This window comes from Coturnix japonica, chromosome 1 (genome assembly GCF_001577835.2).
Source record: "Coturnix japonica isolate 7356 chromosome 1, Coturnix japonica 2.1, whole genome shotgun sequence".
Classification (NCBI taxonomy): domain Eukaryota; kingdom Metazoa; phylum Chordata; class Aves; order Galliformes; family Phasianidae; genus Coturnix; species Coturnix japonica.
This window is the reverse complement of record NC_029516.1, coordinates 52,625,981-52,644,069: the sequence shown is the minus strand read 5'-3', so window position 1 is coordinate 52,644,069 and position 18,089 is coordinate 52,625,981. Positions and strand designations below refer to the sequence as shown.

Below are 18,089 nucleotides of genomic sequence, written 5' to 3'. Positions count from 1 at the left end.
GGCAGGTAAGATGTGGGGTAGTTTTTTAATCTCCTTCTTTCTGCCTTGCTTTAAGCTGGTACTAGATTGAAGGACTGTGTGAGTCATTGTTCAAGGGGAATAATGACACACCCATAATGCAGCACACCATTTCTCCTTTGGTCACTTTTAATCATAACATCTTAATCAAAGGATAGCTCTGTGCTTTTTACTGCATACAGGCTTTTTTTTGTACCCTCCTGCCCTAAGGTTGGTGGTGGTGGTGTAAGGTTAGCCCCAGCTTGAGCTGAGGGTAGGTTTTCCCTTAAGCTACTCTTTATTGAGCACGTTTCCCTCCTTTATCAGAGAGAAGGCTGCTAAGACCTCCTTCCTTGAGCTTTATTGCAAATGTTCAGAAAGCAACAGCCAAAGAATTGCCATAAGCCAGGGACAGAAAGAAACCAGCAAGTACAGAGGCACCAGCAATTAGACTTTTCTGTGAAGGGATGGACTCTCTCCTTTCACTCTCATTTGCTCACTCACCACTATCCAGCTTCATCTTCAAGGACTCAGAACTTTTAACACCCAAACAAACACGAGCTTCAGCAAGCAGGAAACAAATGAGGCAAGGACTGTTTGCCTGCCATGGATGCTCCTGCAGCCATCGCCAGCCACATTAGGCAAGACCAAGGGCCCTTGAAATCAGGAACAATACTTGTTCTGATCCTCTGAGCACAAGCTGCCCCAGTGCCCTTCAGCTTAGGCAGGATTTATTGATTCATTGTAAGTTGCAGCAGGATTTGAACTGGATTGTAGTATTTGGGGTGGAGACCAGCAGACAGCAGAACAAAACCCCTCATCGGTAACAATTTGGTTGTGGTTATTTCCTGCTGCCCCTCTTCCAGAAGAAATGACAGGGTGCCCCTCCCATGCCACAGCCCACCTTCTGTAGGTCCTTCCAGCCTGCTGACTCAAAGGTGCATAGTTCAAGAGTCCTGGGATTCATGCTGATGCACAACTGCTACCATCTATGACTCCCAGTCATCCTCATCCTCTTCACCTGGGGGCTGCTGTGGGGGTGGGAGGGGTGGTATCGAGTCTGACATACGAGCAAAGGCACCAGCAGGACTGCCAGGAACATCGGGGTTTCCTGAGGCTCCCGGCCCTTTCCCTGAAATACCTGGGAGGGAAGGAAAAGCTCCAGTGAGTGGCACCTGGGGCCTAGAGAACACGCAGGCTTAGTGAAGGTGAGGTGAAACACGTGCCTCGTGGCACTGTGCCTTTAGCAGCTAGCTGATCCAAGCAAGCAGAACTGCAGATGTGCTTAAACAGCACCACAGCTCCCTTCAAGACCTTGTTTCAGCAGAGCTCCACCTGAGGTCCATGCCCTCCCCTGCCCTCTGTGGGCAACACAGATGCTCTGAAGGTGACTGAGGGGATCAGCTCCCCTTGCACTGATGAAATTCTATGGGATACTGCTGTCTCACCCTCACCCAGCAGAGCCCCTCTCCCTGGCAGTTTTCAGAGCTCGTTATTTGCCTTGGGCACACGCTCCCTCTGGTGTTTCCAGCTGATCATGAGATGGGAGATTCCCCAGACATCCTAAATGCACACCCAGCTGTGCCATGGCACACAGGCCTAGGAAGGGGTCTGCCCCTGGTTCTAGGGCTGTGGCTGACAATTGAGGTGCCTGAAGAAGCTCTACCTCCTCCCTAGGGGGAAGGAGCAGCCCACCCTGTGTGACAGTACCTTTGCGCCTCAGCACCAGCTTGTTGAAGAGGTCTGACATCAGATCTCCACCTTGTCCCGTAGCTCTCACTGAAACAGAGCAAAACCCCAAGAGTTTGAGGAGGAAGAGTCAGTCTGAGCCTAGCAGTAAGGTAGGTAAAAGCACATCCAGAGACAGAGTGGGTGTCCACCTAGAAAATGCATGCTTGCCTTGCAGATTGAGTGTACCAAGTCCACAGAGCACTCTCTAAATGGAAATACTGAGACCTTATGCCAGCCCGTAAGAAGAGAGCACCTCTCTGCTCTGTACAGTCCTTGTGCTCCTGGATGCCAGTCTTCCTCAAGACTTACAACTCCCCAGCCCAGGGCAGAGAGAAAGGAAGATGAGATTTGTATAAGAGCCTCAGTACCTTGCTCTTGTTCCTTTTGCTTCTTCTTCTCCAGCTTCCTCTCCTTGACACTGCGGAGATTGGCCTTCCCAATGCCCCCTGCCTGACGTATGGATTCCAGGAGACTGGCACGTCCAGTTGAGGGGTTCACCACTTCCTTTGGTGCTCCCTGGACTGAAGCTGCAGGGAAAGGAAGGACACGCATCAGCCCCAGTACAGCTGCAAGCCCAGCCAAATCCTCACAGAAAGAGCTGCTCTGATGCCCTGCCATCATCTTTTTGGGACTGTGAGCCTGACGTAGACACTTTCAGTTGCAGGCTCACACTTAGCTCAACCAGCAAGAGGCCTGCCAATATGTAACTGAAGGCCTGCAGCCCCACAGGTAGGCAGGAGCAGCTTCCCTCCTCCACTGGAAGGCAAAGAGGCCATTCTGGAAGGGTACTGAGGGCATGAACTGAACCTAAGGAGTTGAGTTAGATTGTGCCGGTGAAGCAGATGGGAGGTATGCAGCCCTTACCTGCAGGCACAGCCTTGCTACTGTCCTCACTTGCTGTCCGGCCCGGTTCAGAGGGGGCTGTAGGCTGTGGCAGGGGCGGTGGAGGAGGCACAACAGTTGGCATAACAGGAGGAGGTGGGGGAGGAGGCGGCGGGGGAGGTGGCAAGAGCCCAGGATCCTGAAGGTCTGAAAGATAAAAGAAGTTGCATCTGAACAATCTCAGAGAATATCAATCTTAGAGCTTTGGCTGAGAGTGTCACAAGCCTCAGCAGCAACTCATACAAGTCCCTCAGCATGCACCATGCACTCTCACCCTGTGCAGCATCTCTTACAGCAGATATGACCAAGGCAGGGGCTGAGATTCACTGTGTTCCCCAGCTCCATTCCACTGGGCCTGTCCAGCTCACCCAAGGGATTCTTACCTTGATGCTCTGAGTCCAGTCCCTCCCTGCACAGTGTTCCTTGGCTTCTGCAGTCACCTGAGGCAAGAGGCCCAGAGTCTGGCCAGCACCTGAGCAGGCTGCAGCTTTGACTCAGACCCAAAAGCACCCTTCTGACCTCTCCACTAAGGAACTTTCTGCCTTGTTCCACCTTCTTCCAGCGAACCCCTCCCACTTCATCCTTCACAGGGTCCTTGGAATGGTGACTGGAAATACCTGCTTGTGAAGGCTCTGTTGACTCAGTGCTAAAAGTCGGCAGCTCTGGAATAGCACTGCTTGGAGCAGATGGTGCGATGCCAGGGCCGAGGTCAGCGCTGTACATGAGATCTGCAGCAATGCCAGGCAGGTCTGGCAGGTAAGATGGCACATCGATCTCAGGGACCTGGCCCAGATCTGGCACATAGAAGTAATTTTCAGCTACCTAAAAGAAACAAAAGGACAGTGCTGTGAAGGCACTCCATTTCCTTGCAGCAAGCAGGGGCACTGCAGAGAATAGCGTGGATGACAGCCAAGGCTGGGCTCTCAGGTAGGCTTTGCTACTGTGGCTGGCCCTCAGCTGGCCATACAACTCTATGCTCTTGTTTTCTAAACACAATCTCCAGTCTGACCCAACAAGCTCCCAGCTTCCTTTCCCCAGCCCCAAACCACACATTCAACCATACACCAATAAAGCCCTAGGTACAGTCACTACAGGGTGTTTGTTACAAGGTCAGTCAGGTGGGGGCAGTATAGACTGATGCCCTGCCTGCCCCATGTCACAACAAACATCACACCCCTTTGTTCAGGCTGGTTGGCCTTTCCATTTTCATTAGCAAGTGGCCCTTTCCAGCAGGAACAATAGGGCATGAGCCTTCCCTCAGGCACCTTCCAGCAGTGGCACCTCACAGCCACTCCTCTACTGGAATTAGCACAAGGGAGGTAGATGATCAAGTGATGGAGTCTCCAAAGTCCTCTATAACTTTGAGGTCCAGCAGCAAGGTGAATCATATCACATGACACTTCTCACACCATCCAGCAAATGACTGAGAGACACCTGCCAAGTTTAAGGGCTTTGTCTCATCCATTAAGCACAGATCAGGACTGCAGGCACAAAAATAGGCAAGGTCTTTTTGATAAGCAAGTTACCCTGCAGCCACGGGGGGTGGGGCATTGCCCTACTGTTCTCCACCCTACAAAAGCTTTTTCCTCCTCTAGGAAAGCTAAGTACATACCCTTGACTTGGAAGCAACTACATCCCCTCGGCTACATCTCACCTGCCGGTCCAGCTGTCCCCTTTCAGTGATGGAGAGAGGAGCATCGAAAAGCTTCTCTTCTGTCTCTGTTTCCAGAGCCACATGGGTCTTGGTCACTGCTCCTGCTAGTGGATCCAAGAAAACATACTTCTTGTACCTAGGGCAGAAGGCAAACATTTCAGCGAGGCCACCTCAACAGTGTTAGCCAAGAAGGACTTGAAGGAGAGCTCCCTAGTCACTCAAGCAGGTGGAACAAGAAAAAGAGGGGAAATAATCAGTGGGAACAAAGAGGAGGTCCAGCAGCGGAAAGCTCAGCTAGGACTTAAAGTTCTTCAGTGTGGGCAGAAGGATGAGGTGAAGTGAGATGGGAAAGGGAAGTGCAGCGTGTGTGGGCAATGGAGACATTAAAGCAGTGACAGTGGTCAAATGTTGTTGTGAGGAGCCATCAGGAGAAAGTACCTAAGCAGGCAAATGGGGCAGAGTATAAGTGACAACAGCTCTCAAGGCTGGTGAGAACTTACAGGATGATGACAGGAAAAAAACAAGTGTTAAGCTGGGTTGAAGGCAGGTGAGTGGAGGATTCCACCCATGGAGCAGAGTGAGTGAGAAAGGCTTGCTAGCTACCAAACACTGTCCTGTCAGGAGTCTGCTAAGCAAGATCCCTAGGAAAGCAAGCAGCACCGCTGCCCTGGGGCAGGGATAGCTCCTCTGGGCACAAGCAGAGACAGGTGGCAAGCATGGTACTGAGCCAGCTCACAGGTTCTCCGTGGTGTTGAAGAGCAACAGGGAGCTGAGGGAGCTGATGTTCCTTGGGAGGCTGCCAAGACCTTCTTCTGCATCATCTTCCTGGTGAATTTTGGTGTTCACACACACAGGGAAGTACTTGAGCTTCTCCTGCAAGAAGACAGATAATAGGCAGCAAAACACTACAAAAAAACAAAGCCAGTGGGCTCTCCCCAGCCACCAAAACCTGCACTAATGGTTCCACTGCCAAGTCTGGGAATTCTACTTCCCCCTCTCTACCTCCCTTTGAGCAAGAAAGCACATAGACAAAACTGAAACCCCAGGTGACGAATCTCATCCGTTCAGGCCCATAAAATATGTCTTTGGTGCCACAGATGGGTGATACTGTTGGTGTTTCCAGTGGCAAGAATCCATCAAAATAAAACAGCCATTTGGGTTCTTATAACCAGAGGGAGGGACTGAGCATCTCTGTCTGAACAAGGCGTTTGCTATAGTGTCTCCAGCTGGGAGATACCAGACATTTTCATGCAAGCAGAGCCCCCAGACATCTCTATTACCTCCCCTCTGCTGCCTTCACCTGATGTTTTAGGAGGGGTGATCCCACTGGTGGGGTACGCAGAGAAGGCAAAGGAAGGTTAGGGAAAAATTGCATGTCTTCACTAGGAGAGAGATCAGGAGTGCGCAGGGTGGAACGTGCCAGATGGTTTTGCAAAGCCTGAGGGATTTGCAGGAGTTTTCAACTCTAATGAACTGAAATCTCCTCTCTCTTGGTTCTAAAACTTCATGCATAATATATAGAACTCCCTTTAGAAAAGCACTTATTACATCTGAACTGCTTGACTTTTACAGAGCACAGGAATTGCCATCCCAGATCAGAGCGGCGTTTCAGCTAGCATGACAGCACCCGCTGCCAGATGCTCTGGGGGATGATGTTCAGTGACCACAACATACTGCTGCATGCACGGCACTACAGGGAGGAAAGGAATTTGTCCCTGAACCCAGAGAAAGCCTATGAAACAGCAAACTCTCCTCCTAGACCCCTCCTCACATCCTTCCTCAGCACCTTGTGACTCATTCTTTGGTCAACCTGGGACAAGCAGCAGCCTCTCAGCTCCATGCTGATACAGCTTCCAACGCTGCCCACAGCCTTTTAATGCCTTGCTACTTCCAGCATTACCAGATGTTCTTTATACTTGCAGGGGGGAATTGGAGACCATTGCTGGTTCAGTTTTAAGACCTCAAGACCTCAGCTCAGCAACATAAGCAGTTTCCACTAATGGAAATTTCAGGTTTGAATTCAGTAGTCAGAAATCCTGCGAAATGGCTTAGTCACAGCTCAGCAAACCCACCACAAGTTTGTACGGTGCTTTGAGTCTACAAACGCTGTGGGAAAAGACTTGGGAGGTGCCTCCAAATAACAGATTCCAACTTGTGAAAAATACACTGAAACGAACACCTTGTGTTCCTGCAGCAGCACATAGGCAAAAATACACGAGTCAATTGTTATTTAGAGACTCTCGAAGCAGAGATTCAGAAACAAAGGTTCTTTTTTGATCATTAATATTCATTTTGCAACACTTGATTTGTTAAGCATGAGGGAGCACTGATGTTCCTGCAGAACTGTTCACACACGCTTAGCCCTCGCGTCAAATACATATATATATTTTACTTCTCTTTTTGTTGATTTCAATAAGCATTGGAAGACTGTGTGTCACTTCAAGGGTGGAGCGAGAAACCAACCATTACCTACATTTACTTGTAAGTCTAATCTAAGGCAGTTATAAAAGCACCAAGTGTACTGCTCTGAAATGTAAATCTTTTTAATTTAAATGCCACCAAAGTGCAAGCCTTAAAATATCCACATCTGTTTTGATATTCAGATCAGGTACCTGTCATCAATAATATCCTGCAACTGTGAACTCCGCAGGTTGGCATATCACTTAAGAATGAGTGCTCTTAAAGTGACATGAAGACTGTAAGCCAAAGGTTCATCAGCCTCAATGTACTGAAGTCCTGGAGTGTGCTTGAATGCTCCAACACCTGGACATGGTGATTTGGCACCTAGCAGGATGGTGTATGGTGCACTTCCAGACACTTTTTTCCCTCAGAGCCTATGGTTAACAATACATAAGTCATGCTGGTTCTGAGGTTTAATTAACACGCAATCTTATGATGGGAATTGGGGTGATGCATCAGAAACCCCTTCCCTCTCATGCTAATGGAGGCTAGCTGGAAAAGCAGTTAAAAGTCAGGAAATGTTTGACTCCTCTTATGGTGGACTCAGCAGAGCATACAGGGCAGCTCAGGTTGCTGACACTGCTGAAGTCTAATGAGGTATCTCCAGTAACCTGCAAGTTTCAGTCGGACCTCTCCCCAGTCCCAGTGGAGAACCCTGCAGCACTCAGACATATCCCACCCATAAAGGCAGTGTCCAGCACCTTAGAAGCCCTAAAAGGCTGCAGCCAGCTCACATTTAACTGCGCCTAGATGCTAACGCAGCCATATACACAGTGAATCAGGCTTAACATAAGGACCCTATCTACATCTGTCGGTGCTTATGTTACCAACCTATGCCTCTGTCCTCTCACCAGCCGAGTCTTCATTTGCTTGTGGAATGGAGGGCAAAAGAGAATTTCCCAGAAGGGAAGTGTTTTTAAAACAAAATTGTAGAACCACATACAGTTCGCCTCAGAGCACCAACCCTGAGCACTCAGCACAGGCTGCCATTACTTACCCTCAAAATGACAGGAGCAGAGCTTGCTTTCCTGGTGGGGTGTGAGTGTGCGTGTGTGTGTGTGTGTGTGTGTGTGTGAAATTAGCAAAGGCCACCGTGACTGCTCCCAGCAAAGAGGCCCTCATTAGAAGTGAAAACAGGCAGTGAGCCTCCGCTGAAAGCCCTGAATAATTGAGGAGGGTATAAATGCAAACATTAGACTTCTCTCTGTCACATTTCATTACTGCAAGGCACATCAGGCTCATGCTCAGCTGTAGATGAGAAGGCCCTGTCCCCCTGGATGGTGTTTGAACCACGCTGAGCCCCACTGCACAGCAGCTGCCGCTCTTGCAGGTCCTTCTATCTTTCATAAGCTGTCAGCACAGCACTGTCCTACCCCACAAAAGAGTTATGGTTGACAAAGCTGTGGGCCCTCCCAAAAAAGCAATAGCTCAACGGGAGAACTGAGTCACAGGAGGAGGGAAGAAGCACAAACATCCAATGAGGTCTGCAAACGCCCCTGTGGTGATGGCAGCCTTGATCATGGAGAGCATAGCTCCAAAATGGAACAGAGATCACCTTAGTGAGGGGAAGGGTGGCACCGCAGGTGAGTGACATAGGCCACAAAGAAGATCATGCAGAACTTACCAGCAGGCAAGTCAAATGGGCACACCATTTGCTCTATGTGGGACATTGCCTCTACCAGTTAATTCTCTTTTCAGTCTTCCCCCTATGTGAGGGTCTGTACCAGTCCCTCCCTTGTCAATGCTGGTGTACCTCTGCTCTCTGTAGGCTGTCTGATGGGATGGGGGCATCAGACAGCCAGCACAACAGCAGTTGGCTTGCCCCAGCTGGCTGACAAGTCCCATGCAGCTGTGCCCTTGGATACTGCCAGGCTTTGAAGGATGCACAAACCCTGCCCAAGCGTGCCAGATGTCCATTCGGCCAGCAGCCCCACTTCCCGGCCTGGCTGAAATATTCATAACTCCCTCGCTGTACAGAGACCTCAACTCCATTAAAACTCAGGAAGGTTTAACGTGATAAAACATTCAGTGGCAGGTTTATTTTTGGGTCAAGGCATACAAGGATGTGGAAGCAAGTCTCTTAAGGGGAAGAAAGCAGGGAAGCTGACAGCTTGAACCCTGACCTGCCAGGACGAGCACATCTGCTACTCCTGGCACAGTACAGATGCAGTAACCTTTACAGATACCAACCTGTCCTCTCTTCTTTCCAATCCAGGCAAGGAGACTTTGAACCAAATTGTTGGGGAGTTCCTTCACATCAAACCTATCACCTCTCAGACCATCCTAAGACGCATCTCCCTGTCACTCAGTACACAAACAAGGAACTTGACACCACCACCTCCTTAAACATTACCTACTGCAGACAACAGCTGTTCAGCTCCCCACCTACACCTAAAACTCTGGTCTACTTCATCAAGGAGACTTCTCTTTTCTTGTTCATCTCATGGTCTTTTCTCCTCCTCCTTACCTGCAAGGATTTTTCATCCAGCATTCGGTGCTTGCTCTGGATCTTGTGTCTTGGCCATTTCTGTTTAGCTGGGTCTTCTGCACCAGCAAAAATTGAACAGTACTCCTGCAGCCGTTCGGGGGCAGGATACTTGGCACTGGAAAATACCTGAGGAGAGACAAGGAGGGATTTCAAAATCCCAGCAACTAAGCAACCTTCTGCTGTAGAAACACATGGAGTAGATTAAGGCACATGATCTGTGATGCCCGTGGGAATGGAGAGCCTTGGACTCAACAGGCTCCTAAGGGCTATTTCTACAGAAACCATCATGAGGGCCATCAGTTTTGAAAGCTGAAATGCCAAACATTCACTCTCTCTGTAAGCAACAGGAGGCAGAAAGGCTTTCAAAGTGTAGGAAGGGAACTGGAAACACTGCATTAAATACAGCAGGAATGGTTAAAGAAGACTTCCACTAGTTTTACACAGATAAACATGCATTGGAGGGGAGGCTGTCTATCTATTCAAATAATGCAAGATTGTAACATGAAATGAGAGGGCGTTGGGCATAGGGAAGCACAAAGCTGTTTCATTTCAAAGGTAGTAGCTAAGGCAACAACTTATTTAGGCCTCATATGGCCAGGAGCTGGGTAGTCCGTGGGTTGAAGAATCATTAACTGGCCTTGTCAAAATGGGGATTCTCATCACAGCTCCTGCTCAGCAGCAACGCACAGAGAGGTGGATGGGCAGCTGTTTTTCTGCAGAGGTAAAGATAGAAGACAGAAAGAAGGAGGGAAGACAGCTTTCATTGGAGTCACTACCTTAATAGCCTTCTTGCTGCCCTTGATCTTCTCAATCTTTGCTTGTGCGAGCGTGACTCTCTCACTGATTGCCTGAAGCTGTGCCCGGCTGGTTTCCACCCGCTGAGAGATCCTAAGGAACAAGGACATTGCTAAAGGGTAAGAATCCAAAGCCAGAGATTTTTTGGCAAGAGCCAGTGGCCACACCAAAGGGAAGGATATGAATCTCAGTGGTCAGGGTTGTCTCACAAGGCAAGATAGCACTGGGTCAGATACTTGTCTTGGTCCCATTAAGAGTTTCTCACGTGCTCCAACATGAAACAAAACAACTCTGTGCAACATTCTCCTTGCTGAGGCACAGAACATAAGATGGAGAACTGAGTGCAGAAACCCCCCTGCCTCATTGCAGATACAGCTAACAAGAAAGCCACATGCAGTTATCAATTGATAACAAGCTTCTCAGAAGAGACCCTCCTCCTCCATACATAACTACTAGGTGCAGCCCCACTTCAAGCTCAAACGCTAACAACTGTTCTGAAACTTCATCCCTTCAGCAAAACCAGCACAGAATATTTTTGTGGCCACAGTCTTTCAGGAGACATAGTACTTCATTTCAGCATTGTTTTGTAGTAACGAGTTCCAGCGGACCATTTTGTGCCTGTAAAAATCAATCTTGGTCTTTTCTTTAAACTCCATCCCCAAGTCCCTCTTTGCACTTAAGCAGAGAACTCCTATGCTCTGTTTTCCTTCTGTCTGTATAATCCCTTTCAGTAACAAAGGTAACATTAACACTTTCCAACTCTACCAAAGCTGTCTTTTCACCTGGTGCAAAAATGGACTCCACTAAAGGCTCCTGCTGGCTGCAGCAAGAGAGCAGCCAGCTCAACCCCTTTCATTCAGAAAGACCCCCATTTCTTTCTCTAGCCAGATTTAAGTGTTTCTACTTGCTTATAACCATGCACCCCTCTTTCTGAAGGCATGAAAACCCTCGTTCACAGGGCAGGAGAGCAAACAGCCCGTTCTACTCTATTTGGAGTGGGAGATGAGCAAAACTGAACCTCATGAGATCCCACCTCTCAGTAGAATCCTCCACTTCCCTATCCTTTTATTTTAAATACAGCCTAACAGCTTGTATTTTGTACCAACACTAAATGCAAATCTGTTCATGGTTTCCTTCCCACTCCCTCCCGCCGACTCAGCGGAGGAAGTCCACATCGTTTATATACTTGATAGTTCTCAGAGTAGCTTATGTTGTTCCTTTCAGCATGCATTTCCTAGCACCTGTCTGCAGCAAATTCCATGTGTCACAAGGCTGTCCCATTGCCTTGTTTTGTTAAAGCACGAGACGCTTCCCGAGGAACTAAATCTTTTCTAACTGTTCTTTCCAGCCAATTTTCCCACCTCACAGTTGACTTCCTTTGCAGATGTTTCATAATCGTATTGATTGACCTCATTCCCAGAGCTGCTCCTGGGGGCACCTGCCTATTTTTACTTCCTCCAAAGATGAAAAAAACTAGTCATTTATTTCTGCTTTGCCTCTCTCCCTCAAATCAATGATGTCATTTTCCCTCTCACCTGTGAGTAGACCTCTGTCCTAAAAGAACTTGGCAAAGCCTTCCAAAAGCTCAAAGTTAAGAGAAGGTGTCAAACACTTTTAGTCATCACTCTGCTGACTCCCAGACCCAGGTCTCAGAGGCCAATGAGGCAAACCTTTCTCTTCCAGAAGGAAATCTTAAGCAAAGCCTGAAAACCAGTACCCATTCTCCATCCTATTACTCCAGAATGCAAGCAGGCCAAACGAGTTGGCAATTTCTTCTCTTGCTACCTATGTACACACCCCAGGTACCACCTCTTCCTCTCCATTCCGAAGAAACTCAACTACAGCTTCATCCTTCCCTTCTACTCCTAGATAATTAAGAGTCACCCACAAAATGGCACTACAGGACTGCCTACTCCATGCACACGGCGAGGAAGCTGTCCAGTGCTGCCCAGGGAGGCTGTGGATGCCCCATCCTTGGAGGTGTTCAAGACCAGGTTGGACGGGGCCCTGGGCAACCTGATCTAGTAAAGGTGTATGTTTGGTGGCCCTGCCAGACAAGGGGGGTTGGAACTACATGATCCTTGAGGTCCCTTCCAACCCGGGTCATTCTGTGATTCTGAGATTCAGTGCCAGCTCAGGTGTTTCAAGTCACTTTGTCTGCCCCCAGAAGCACCCTGTGATCTGTGATTTCTCCTATGATCCCTGCTCTAGGATTTGCCAGTCTGACATTAAGAGATCTGCCAAAAACCTTCACCTGAGATTCACCTTCACAGAACGCAAGGCAGAAGGAATACACACCAGAACTGCTTTATTTCTTGCTGACCAAGGTAACTATCAGAAAATGATTAAACCCTCTCAATCCAACTGATCAATGACATTCCATCACAAACTCCAAGGAATGTATGACTGCTACGTGTGCACAGTTCAAGTTACAGTCAAAGTGGTGTTTGTAAAGACAAGAAACACGAAGGGCTGGAGGACTGTGTACCCAAGGATTTACAGGGCAAAGCATACGAAGCAGTGCTGCATTGAGACTTCAGTCCCCATGCTGAAAGGATTGAGTTACTCAGTGGTGTTCATATGAAACACAATGGCAGGATGGGCAGGAAGGGTGAATATTAATAAAATGGTTTGTTACTGCCCCTCAGAATCCTGTTCCCAGGCAGCTGAGAACACAACCACCATCTGAAGCTACCCTGTGCCCATCTTATTAGTCACTGCTGTGTTACTCTGCTCTCGGTACTCTTTTCTGCTTCAGGAGCTCCCGCAGCTAGATTCAACTTGACTTCAGAGCTGCAGAGAAGCAGGAGGTGCACAAGGACAGCCCTCCCCTGCACTGGGGACAAGGGAAAAGGGGGCCCGAAGGAGAAAGAATATATTCACCTGCCTTCAAAACCCGGGCACAGAGCCAAGGCAACCTTCCCATCCCAGTGCTTTTCTTTGGGGAAGTAATACATGTGGCAGATTAAATCTATCTAGTGGATTATCTCTTAATCCACAGAGACTTTTATTTTTATCTATGCAGATATTAAAGCCAATCTTTCGGCTGCTTTGACTCAAGCTTTCACATCCTCTGTCCCTCTAAAATCTTTATACTGTCAAGCCCCACTCACCCCTCACCTTTAGCTGAGGGATCCTCTTCTCCTAGAACCTCACCTTGCTGCCTCACGTTCTTCCCCATTTTAGAGGAGACTCACTCCAAACATCCACAGCAGTTCTCAGGAATATCTCCCCCCTCCTCACCACTGCCCTGACAGGCTGTGCATCTTCCAGCCCATCTGCAGCCATGGAGTTTATCATTTCCTATTATCTCCTTATAACTTCTCTGATAATCCTCATATTCAGGCAGCTACAGAGAAATCTCCTCTGCTTCATCTGTGCCCGCTCAGAGGGGAAAGATTATTGTTCTCTTACTCCCACGGGAAAACCACATGAAGCATTCGGGATTTGGCATGAAAGACACAAGATGCTTCCTGTCAATTACCCGCTGTGGTATTAACCACATATTCCTCTTAGTCTCCAAGCAGTCCATAGGGCCAAGCTAAAACTGAGATTTTTATCATCTATATTTGCTTGGGATCAGACAGCATCAGAAAAAATAAAATCAGAGCAGATTTGAAGGTAGGCTGACAGGTTACCAGAAAAATGACTGAACAAAGCAGCTTGAGGAAAGAGAACTGAGCTGGAGAGAAGTATCACAGCAGAAAGAGGCCCTTTGCTGTCCATGTTCAGCACACACATCACCCAAAAGTGACAGGGACAACAAAACTTAGGACACAGGAGAGAGAAGAAGTGAACTCCACATCAAGGTGAATGAGAAAGGTGAGCCAGCAGAGCCTGGGAGCAAACCTCTTTGGAATACCAAAGAACTTCAATTTCATGTCTGAAGTACAAAAGTAAGCAATCAACCAAGGAGAAAGAACATTACAGAGCAGAATGAGAAACGAAGTTGCACAGGAGGATAAGGCAGCCAAAGTATAAAATGACTTTTTTGTTGTTGTTGTTGTTCCTTAAATGAGGACTGATCACATCACGGCAAGTCAGATTTCTGGTCTCCTCCCAGCCTGGGCTCCATTCCTGACAGATAGCAGGGAGATGCTGGGCACTGTTATTCTAAACCTCTAGGTACACACTGTAAATTTGTTCTATAAACCCTTGGCTTTTTTCCCAAAATTCAAGCTGCTTTTTACATTTATTTATTTTTTTCTTACAAAGTGTAGCTTTATTAAATTCCTCCCTTGAATCACAAGGGACGGTGTTTATGGTTCTTGAAATGTAATACATCCCCAGACTCTACAAGGAGCTTGGTGCTGAAACAGGGTAACGGTGAAGAATAACACTGTTGGCTGCCACGTATCCAAATTACTGGTAGGAAAACCAGCAGGGTGCCACTGCTGACCAATGATATACCACCAGACCTCTAGGAAAAGGTTCAATGGGTTTCCAAAAGGCTGCTCCCCAGGTTGCTGAAGTGATCAACTAATACCTCTGGTACCTGTAACTAAGGGCTTAGGTGCAGAGTCCACTAAGGCCGAAACAAGCCAAGAGAGCTAGGCTAGAATACCACAGTGCATCCCGGCTGGCTAACAAAGAATCATGTTTAATGAGGCACTAGAGTGTCTTTTACAAACAGCCTTAGTGCAACAACCAGCACAGCCAGAAACGGACTGTGAGAAGCCAGAGTCCCCTTCTCACCACTCCCACAAAATGACTCTACCCAGCAGCCAACAACACTGCAGAATTGAGATGGTGAGGGCAAGCGAAAAGCTGCTAAAATGTTCACTGTTTACAGCAATCCAGGGAAGCATTCAAAGCCATCTCACAATGACAGTTTACCTTAAAAGTCGGGAAGGCAAAAAGCAAAAACGTATGCTTTTACAGAAAGCCAAACACGTCCAGCCACTCAAAGAAAGATCAACTTGTTTGCTTTCTGCTCTTCTCTCTCCTTCATATTTAAGCAGTTTTTAAAGTCTTATTTCATGTCTGAGTAAGTGTAATCAGAAGCTGTCATCATACATCGTCTCTGGCAGAAAGAAATCCCAAGTGAGACAGTGCAATCAATGTTCCTTCCTCCATTAAGGGTTTGGGTATTATACTAATTAATGTTTATCACACTTTGATTGCTCCTTAAGCCTGATTTGCAGGTGTTCCAGCATTCGCATATTGCCCCATTCCCGCAATGCCAAACAGTTTTGCAGCCTGGAAGGTGATGAAGGTTGTCAGGTTACCCTCAGCATGATCTGCTCTTCAGAGGTCATGTTCTCATCCAAAAGGATCCTTCTCAAGGTGAAGCAAGAACTTCATTCACTGGGAATTAAGTTTACGCAGAAATGGAAAGTGTTTTAAATGATGACCTGTCACTGCAATACATGCTCCTCTGCAGCGCTGTTCTCCCAAGAAAAGCCTTCACAGGAAACTTCGGAGTGGAATCCAGGTGACCCTGTGGTGAACAGTCTTCAATCTGGCACCATATCTGATTCTACACAGACAACTCTTTCATTGTGCCCTTTACTCTTAATCAAGATCTCACTCCACATTTCCTGTCAGGAGACGTCAGAGAAGACAGATCACTCCAGACTAAAATATCTGATGCGTGCTTTTTCCCAAGTGGGGTTGTGAGAGAAAAATGCACGAGACACCAGACCAAATTGGCTGAAGCTTCAGAACTTCACCTGAATGTGGTAATAGGAGCCTAGCACTTGAAAGCCCATGTCAGCTTCCCCACCCCCTGTCTCACTTGGAACCAGAGAAGCCTTGCTACAACACAGTGATGAAGTAGGGAAGCAAGACTGACATTTGCAGAGTCTTCCTCACAACGGGAAAGCAAGCCCACATCATCTTAAGCATACAGAACAAGATGTCAGGCTGGTTTGTAGCAGATGACCTGTCCTCCAGCAGCCCATGGGCACCATGTGCAGGCATGGAGGAGCCCATGGTACAGCAGCAAATGAGGCTTGAAGGAGCTGCAGTCCATGGAGAGGCCTGAAGGAGAAGCCTGGGCTGGTCAGAGTGCAGGAAGCAGGGGTGGAGAGTGACCAAGACAGAACAGCAGAAACTAAGCATTATGGACTGACCACAGCCACTCACTGCTTTTGTTCAACAATGATCCTCCTCACCATCCTGTGACAACCAATGCTGACTCAAGATTCCCCTCCAAATGGTCTTACAAAGAAAATAAGCCCAACCACGTTAGAATTGCTTTCTCAGAAATAGTTACCAGGTCTTTGCTAAGAAACCTCACTGCTAATTATACCTTTTCCCTTTCTCAACTTGGCCTTCCAATTTTAACTTCTCGTAACATATCCCTCTCTTTCAAAAAGGGTTTCTTTCTTGTAAAAGAAACATTTATTTCCTTATTTATTGCCAATGTTGCTTTTCATTTCAAAATATTTGCACTTCACAAACAGGGTCTGATTCATGTTACTTCTTCATTTTCCTATAATCAATTGCAGTCACACTCAAATCTCAAAAGGCACCTTCCACGATACGCCCATCAACAAGCTAATTTCAGCCTAAGTGCTCCACAAAATAAGAGTAACTTTTTATCACGTTTTTCATCCAACACCTTTCCTGAGTGATTAAAGTACTTATAAGACATTTCTGGTTACTTTTCCCCAAAAAACTTTGGGCCCCATCAAGAAGGCTTTTCGTAACTGAACTGAAAAGCAGAACCTTTCTACTTCGACAGCTGCTCTATCATTTCAGTGAAGATCTCTGTGGCACGTCAGTCATCAGACATCACCTTGAGAACATTTCTAGACACATGATTTCATCTTCCTCAGCATCCTTTTAAATCCATCTTCCCTAAGTGGTGACATGCAAACAGTCATTAACAATGGACATACTGCTTTTGCAGTAATACCAGAACAAATTTGTACAGCATAATTTGCAATCCTCCCTCTCCACCACAAAACTTCCAGGACTGTAAATTCAAAAATTCTGTTAGTCTACTCTATTTGTAAAATATTAACACAATAAATATTCTCACGGACCAATGCCTTCAGCAGCAGCTAATCCCCTGCAGACGAAGTAAGCATGAAGCATAATGAAAGGTATGATTTTGGTGATGTTTTGTTATTTCATTTCCTAAACTGTATAAAGAACAAACAAAGTCCTGCCTAGTGCTTGGTTCCCCAACAGGAGTTAGAAGCTTCTCAGACTGCCTCTCAAAAAAGTCACATAGAAAAGTCCTGAGTTTGGTCTAAAACCAAGATGCTACTTTCAAAAGCGCTGTTGTTGAAGTGGAGCCAGAGAAATCTAGTCACTGGGCCAAAGCAACAGATAGAACAAGAATTTTTTAGTTGGTCTTGATGCTGAGTTACTGAAATGACAGGTATGCTACGTACATTTAATTGATTACCAGAGAAGCTATTATTGCTGCACTAATGCTAGGCTGAAGTGCAACAGCATTACCTTCTTTTCTTACAAGTAATGTCCTGTCATGCCTCTTAGGCCCCTCAAGCATTTCTTACTTTCAGTCTTGATGAAAAATTAAATTCCTCAAAGTAAAATAAAACCATGTTTTTGCCTTTTAAAATATTTATTAATCCAGAATAAGGATCATATTCGTGAATAAATTAAGAATGGCATTGAACTCAGAAGACACTACATTATCCTCCTGGGGTTTCTCTTTAACACACATTACTTCTAAATCCTGCATTCTCTCCCCTCCCTAATGGCAGAGAACAGTAGATTCCCTCAATAAATTGATTATTTGGAGGATTAACATTAACAAGTTCTTATTTTTCCTCTATTATCATCTGCAAATTGACCTGCTGCCTCCAAAAGCACTGTTCTGTCTCAACCATCAACTGCATTTACACCCAAACTCTAACCTACCCCATTCTGAAAAAGGCCAATGACAGAACCACAGCTAGTCAAAAAGAAGGACTGCAGAAAGAGAATTTAATACGCCAGTCAAGTGTGAAGAACAGACCTTTGGCACTGCTGTATCCTCCCCCAACTCTCTCCACAGTGCACACAGTACCATCTATAGAGGTGGGAGTCAGTAAAACACATTTCAAGCCTCTTGGTGTTATTTTCCAGACAGTTTTCTCCACACTAGACCCCCGATGGAAGTCA

General features: G+C 46.9%; 1 protein-coding gene across 2 annotated transcripts in view; it reads right to left on the bottom strand.

Moving 5' to 3' along the window:
• Window positions 1-316: 316 nt before the first annotated feature.
• The window catches only part of WASHC1 (WASH complex subunit 1), a 35,445-nt gene continuing 17,672 nt past the window's right edge, over window positions 317-18,089 (bottom strand). For both annotated transcript variants that reach the window (XM_015865888.2, XM_015865891.2), the window contains 9 exons: window positions 9,989-10,100; window positions 9,192-9,338; window positions 5,001-5,137; window positions 4,265-4,400; window positions 3,228-3,432; window positions 2,593-2,757; window positions 2,097-2,255; window positions 1,708-1,776; window positions 317-1,138 (listed from right to left, as the gene is read on the bottom strand). In XM_015865888.2, the coding sequence (XP_015721374.1) occupies window positions 987-1,138; window positions 1,708-1,776; window positions 2,097-2,255; window positions 2,593-2,757; window positions 3,228-3,432; window positions 4,265-4,400; window positions 5,001-5,137; window positions 9,192-9,338; window positions 9,989-10,100 (1,282 nt within the window). In that variant the 3' untranslated portion in view covers window positions 317-986. The remainder of the gene's footprint in view (window positions 1,139-1,707; window positions 1,777-2,096; window positions 2,256-2,592; window positions 2,758-3,227; window positions 3,433-4,264; window positions 4,401-5,000; window positions 5,138-9,191; window positions 9,339-9,988; window positions 10,101-18,089) is intronic.